Below are 6,444 nucleotides of genomic sequence, written 5' to 3' on the forward strand. Positions count from 1 at the left end.
GGGGAGACTTCAACATGCTTGAGGACCCGGCAGATAGGGTGTGAGGCAGTCATGTTACAGTGCACGGCACGGAGCTTGCAGCTTGGGACCGGTTGTGCATGTCACTGAGAATCACTGATGCATGGCAGCATGGGGCTTTCTCTCGGTCTCAGGACAGTCTTAGCTTCTCCCGGTCGGATCGCTGGCAGGGAGGGACTAATCTATCACGGATTGATCGCTTTTATGTGGGCGACTGGTTAGGGGAGCGAGGGGGCTCCGTCGGCATTCTCGCTGGCACCTCATTTTCAGATCATGCGCCAGTTATCTTGACATTGGAGGAGAGGACACGGGAGCCCAGCTTGCAGTTGAGGATCCCAGAGAGGGTACTTACAGATCCCAGTCTCGCTGAGGACATTGAGAGGATCTGGCATGATAGTCAGTGCTCTGACCAGGATGCAGCGGGCCAGTGTGCCCAGGGACTCATCGATCTTAGCTCTTTTCTGCATGCTGCAGCTTTGACACGGTTGGGAGAGATTCGCGAGCGGGAGCATCGGCTGAGACGCAGCCTTGCTTCGCTACAGCGCCTTCAGGAGCAGCAGCCTGCATGTGAGTGGGTGGCGTCCCAGCTGAGCCAGGCACGCCAGGAGGTTCGAGAGGTAGAGGAGCAGAGACATGAGTTTTACTATCGTCGTCAGGCCTCTCAGTGGACGCAGCTTGGCGATAGAGTGACTGGAGAGTTTTGGGATTGCCCTCAGGCGCAGCAGATTTGGCTGCGGATGGTGCGTATTCTGGCCTCCCTCTCTCCAGAGGGTATGTTTACGTGGGGTGCCGCTACTTGGTCGACTTCGTCAGGGCCTGCTATGGGCTATGAGATGGAGCAGGGCAGTCAGGCCATCAGATTTATTAGGGGCCAGCCTCGCCTGGTTCCGGCACCGGATTTCTCGTCCGCCAGCTGGACACAGGAGAGGGATTTACGATGGGAGCTCCTCAGCAGCCTCACCATCTGGTTCACCTGGAGGGCCCGGTGCTTTACGGCCTTTGAGGGGAGATTGGAGCCACCAGCAGAGACTGTACGGGGGATTTGGCAGGAGTTGATCCACACCCTGCGAGGACAGTACGACCGCATCCGGGGAGACTCGGACTGTCCTGCACATGAAACACGGCAAGTCCGCGCTGTGAGTCTCCCTCTAGAATGATGTCAGTGGTTCTGTGTATCTGGTATGGTACCGGATGCCAAATCACTGAGTAGATAGTGGTTAGGACAAGGGGCCAGCCCATAGGGCTACCCCGGATCTTAGTGTGGGCATGGGAATGGTGTAGAACCACCCCCATGAGGGCCAGGAAGGCCCAGGCTGAACCCACCAGCCATGGAGGGGCTGTAGGACAGCCCTAGAGCAAGATTAAGGCAGTTTCCAGGAGATTACAGCCTTTATATGGCTGTAGGGCAAGTATGGGGCAGCCCATACAGGCTGACCAGCCCTTGGATTGTGGGCAAAAGCTGTGCCCAGCCCTCTGGAAGCAGGCGCATGATGCCCAACCAGTTAGGAAAAAAACGCAGCATTTTATGTGATTTATTTCAGCATTAAATGCTGGAAATTCAGTCGTGGGAGTATTTTATGCTGGCCAACTGCTTTAATGCTGGCCGACTTCTCATGATTGGTTAGTATAAATAGGAGAGTCCATAATCCCAATTGTTCATCTCATTATTCACCAAGAGCTCAAGCAAATCAAGGGCTAGACAAGCCAAGGGAATTGCTAAGCAAAGGGGTGGAGAACTGAAGGTCAAGGGCAAGGATTTTCCAGCCAAGAAAAGGTCCAAGATTGCTGTATTTTCTTTCAGATTTCTCATCATTCGAATAAAGCAAATACACCATCCGTGGTGGGGACCCTACATAGGGTAATTGGGACCCAATACTGTGTCCTCTCCACCTCTCCCTCTCTCTCTCGCACTTCTCCTTTCAGTTTGTGCGTTAATTTCCGTCACGAAAAGAGTGCTGAATTCTGAGTATTGAAGTTACCAATTCTTCTCCGAAGCTTCCGCATATTACAGTGGTATCAGAGCCTACTTCAAGTACAAAGATTCAGCAAAGAAACCAGAATTTTTTCTCGCTCATGTGGTTGGTTTTTAGATGCCGGTGGACTACCCCTTTCGGAGTGACTCCTGTCCCTCGAAGGACGGTTGGTTTTTTGCCTCCGGAAGTCTCCCACACAGATAGTGGATGGTCAGATTGCGTTCCGGAAAGGAATTGCATTTTCCTGCTATGGCGAGCTTCGACGATGAGAGAGACCAAGAACCATGGGACCAGAGTGCACCAGGCAGCCCAGCTAGGGCACCAGGCTTGAGTGTCACAGACATGTTCCAGCAAATGATGCGAGCAATCGCAGAACAGACAGCCAAGTTGGATGAGCAGAAGGCGCAGATCTTGGCTCTGGAGGAGCGTACCCGCTCTCCAGCGTCGCGTTTTCCATCTCCTCCTCCCTCTCCTTCCATACCCCAGATACCAGATCCTCGACACAGGGACCCTCTCGCGCGGTCACAACCGCAGCCAAGCTCCTTGCTTGAGTTGCAGATGCGTGCATTGGAGATCCGACAACGAGAAGACGACGCCATGGTCGGGACGCGTGGAACACGAGCGTTACCTCAGAGCCTTGGACGCCAGATTGACACCGGCGGCGCCCTCGAATCATTTTCTCGAGAAAATGAACTTTAGTTAGTATAATGGTAAACTCGATCCCACAACTCTTTATTCATGGTTACATCAATTTGAAGCTTACTTTGCCGCAGTTAGGAAAACAGATACTGACAGAGTGATCTTAGCCAGTTGGTACTTGGAAGGTGAGGCCATTCCTTGGTGGACTCAGTGGGCTCATGCCCACACCAGAGCAGGTATGGCAGCTTATGTGTGGGACGAGTTTATCCGCGACCTTAAGCAGCAGTTTCTACCGCCCCACTACCTTGAGCGACTCGAAGACGAGTTCAGGGGAGCGCGTCAGAACGCGCAACCAGTCCTTCAGTTTGCCAATAAAATTTTGACTTTATGTCTGCAATTAGGCTTATTTGATACAAACAGGAAAGGGCAGTTTTTGTATGGCCTGGACACGCAAATCCAATGGGAGGTGCGTATGTTTAGGCCAGCCACCTTTGAGGACGCACTCTCGCTTGCGCAGAGTGCAGGGTCTTCCCCAAGACAGAGCCCGGGAGCCTCTCGCTCCAAGAACTTGAACAATGAGTCAAAGCTTACTCCAGACCAGAAAGCGGAGGCAGGCAAGACAGATGGCAAGTTGAGTGCTGAGGAGCTTTCTCAATACAAGGAGGAGGATAGATGTTTCTTTTGTCATACAAAAGGACATTCTTCTCGGGATTGTCCTAAGAAGCATCCAAAGCCCGCCGCCGCCGCCTCCACAACTTCCGTGGTGAGCTCAGCTCCCACACAGACCCCAGCGGCTACCCCTAGTTCTTCAAACCCCGCTGCTTCAGTTGGAGCAATTATTAGCAGGGAGCTCGAAGATAAGCAGAAGGGCGCCCATGACCAGGAGTATGAGCGCAACGAATTGCTCAAGTCCTTTGGCTACATAGGTGGCCAGAGAGTCGTTGTCTTGTTTGACAGTGGCAGCACGGAGGATGTGGTCACAGAACAGGCCGCTAGGCGTGCCCGTTTCGAGCTGACTTCGGTGGACAAACAGGTTGAGGGTTTTAGCACAGGCATGACAACGAGCGTCAAGTATGAAGCTCTAGCGTGCTAAGTTAGTGATTCAGGGCAAAGAGTTTGTGCGTGACTTATGGTTGCCCCTCTGTAGGAGCAGACATAATTTTGGGTATTCAGTGGTTTCACAAGTTCCTCCCTGATGTCAAGTGGGACAAGCACAAGTTCCAGATCAATCGGAATGTGTCAAACGCCCCGGTGACCATTAAGTGTGGGCCAGGAATTCCGAAGAAAAGGCGCACAGTGTGCGATGATTTACATCCAAACAGCCCAGATGGTGGCCAGTGCTTCCGAGAAGTACTCGGTTCTCCACGAAAAGTTCCATAAGATTTTTCTTCGGGACAGTCTCCCTCCCCAGCTCCCCCCGTCCAGAGCGGAGGATCACAGGATTGACCTCCTCCCAGGCTCGGAACCCCCAAGCAAGTTTCCGTATCGCCTTTCCAAGGCAATGGAATCGGAGTTGTGGTCAGGACAAGGGGCCAGCCCATAGGGCTACCCCGGATCTTAGTGTGGGCATGGGAATGGTGTAGAACCACCCCCATGAGGGCCACGAAGGCCCAGGCTCAACCCGCCAGCCATGGAGGGGCTGTAGGATAGCCCTAGGGCAAGATTAAGGCAGTTTCCAGAAGATTACAGCCTTTATATGGCTGTAGGGCAAGTATGGGGCAGCCCATACAAGCTACCCAGCCCTTGGATTGTGGGCAAAAGCTGTGCCCAGCCCTCTGGAAGCAGGCGCATGATGCCCAGCCAATTAGGAAAAAAACGTAGCATTTTATGTGATTTATTTCGGCGTTAAATGCTGGAAATTCAGTCGTGGGAGTATTCTATGCTGGCCGACTGCTTTAATGCTGGCCGACTGCTCATGATTGGGTAGTATAAATAGGAGAGTCCATAATCCCAATTGTTCATCTCATTATTCACCAAGAGCTTAAGCAAATCAAGGGCTAGACAAGCCAAGGGAATTGCTAAGCAAAGGGGTGGAGAACTGAAGGTCAAAGGCAGGGATTTTCCAGCCAAGAAAAGGTCCAAGATTGTTGTATTTTCTTTCAGATTTCTCATCATTCTAATAAAGCAAATACACCATCCGTGGTGGGGGCTCTACAGAGGGTAATTGGGACCCAATACTGTGTCCTCTCCACCTCTCCCTCTGTCTCTCTATTTTCTGCACTTCTCCTTTCAGTTTGTGCGTTAATTTCCGTCGCGAAAAGAGTGCTGAATTCTGAGTATTGAAGTTACCGATTCTTCTCCAAAGCTTCCGCATATTACGGAAAGAATGGGTACTATGCTGTGATACCCACAAAGAAATGCTGCAAGAACTGTACATCAAAGTATATATAGAGACTGCTGAAAAGGTTTCATTGCAGGTAGAGACACTCCGTCTTCTCATTTTGCTTGCATGATTTCAACTCATGTATTATATAGTTCAGCTACTACATGAGGCTGAAGTCCAGCTTTGCAGCTAGAGCTTAGAGGTTGTGGTTTCAAATACTACGGATGTCCCTCTCACTTATGAATGTAGGTTCACATGGGTTAAAGAGTGATGCACAAAGGTGGATCAGAGTTAGTCGCCACATCTCATGCTCTGGATGTCATCAAAAACACCAAATGCCCCTTCAGTTCACCGCTTGATTTTCCATGCTGTGAATTGACACCCTAATTGAAGTTCAACTGCCCTTGCTTGCCTATGCATGTGGGATGTTGACATCAAATCTTTACAACTGGCATTTGTTCCATGTTGAAGCCAAGCAAAAATTGGCAGGTACGGTAGTGAATGTACTAGAATGTGTGCCCAAAATGGGCAAAAGAAAGGGGTGGAAGTGAAGGTATTCGGCTCCTCAAATGAGTCTTGTGCAAGAATTGAATTAGGCAAATCTGCTACTAACATGCCCACAACCCAATGCAATCAAGTTCTTTCATAAAAAGTGGGCCTAAACAAATTGGCAAGATAACATCGCATACAATTCCCGATATATAGCTAAGAAATGACTGAAGTGTAGCCATTCGTGAAGCCAATTTTTTAGATTTAGAGGTGATGCATTGTATATGGTTTTCAGGTTGATCTGTCAAATTTATACTCAAAAAAGCGCGGGGACAGAGACGAGAGAGGACCTCGTCACGCAGCTGAGCAGCCTCCTCCCGAGTGACCCCAGCAGCCAAGGCGTTGCGTGGCAAGAGAAGAAGAAGGATGCAGCAGAAGAAGCACCACCACCACCACCATAACAGAGACATTCCTCTTCGCTGCATGATTGAACTAATAATCGGCTATGCAGAGAACTAATGGTCGATTGATTACGCTCTCTGGCTTCGTAGAGATCGATTCCGCGATGAACATTTCGGAGTTTGTTTCAGACCTCTCGGCCCTTGGGTGGCCGGACACCACGCCTCAAAGAGGCACTTAAAATGGCTTCTAACTTACGAGAATAAATCAATTTGCTCACGTTTGTAGAATAAATCAAACGTTTGTTCACTTACCCGAATAAATCAAACGTTTGTTCACTTACTAGAATAAATCAATTTGCACATGTATATTAGTTGAATAAAAGCTTAGACTTTTCACAAATTAACAAGACAAGCATAACATAAACAAATTACAAGAAGAAAAGATAAACATTACCATCAACACCATGGAGTATACGGCATCTCTTCTTGCTCAGTCGGGTCAAAACTTCTCCCTCATACGTGTAGCTCCCTTCATGACATGAGTATTTTGATATTGTGTTCCAAAAAATAGCCCTGGAGCTAAGAATAGATCATTCGTACA

General features: G+C 49.7%; 1 protein-coding gene across 7 annotated transcripts in view; it reads right to left on the minus strand.

Annotated features, from left to right (window-relative positions):
• The window catches only part of LOC147611807 (Glycosyl hydrolase family 47 protein), an 89,073-nt gene extending 82,994 nt beyond the window's left edge, over positions 1–6,079 (minus strand). For 5 of the 7 annotated variants that reach the window (XR_015263594.1, XR_015263595.1, XR_015263596.1 and 2 more), the window contains exon 1: positions 5,793–6,079. Coding sequence is in view for 2 of the 7 variants with exons in the window: in XM_086783650.1 (XP_086639776.1) it covers positions 5,793–5,927 (135 nt within the window). In the remaining 5 variants the exon portion in view is untranslated. The remainder of the gene's footprint in view (positions 1–5,792) is intronic. The other 2 variants (XM_086783650.1, XM_086783649.1) reach the window with 1 other exon arrangement.
• Positions 6,080–6,444: the final 365 nt, after the last annotated feature.

This window comes from Cibotium barometz, chromosome 46 (genome assembly GCF_041138505.1).
Source record: "Cibotium barometz isolate CiBa-2024 chromosome 46, ASM4113850v1, whole genome shotgun sequence".
Classification (NCBI taxonomy): Eukaryota; Viridiplantae; Streptophyta; class Polypodiopsida; order Cyatheales; family Cibotiaceae; genus Cibotium; species Cibotium barometz.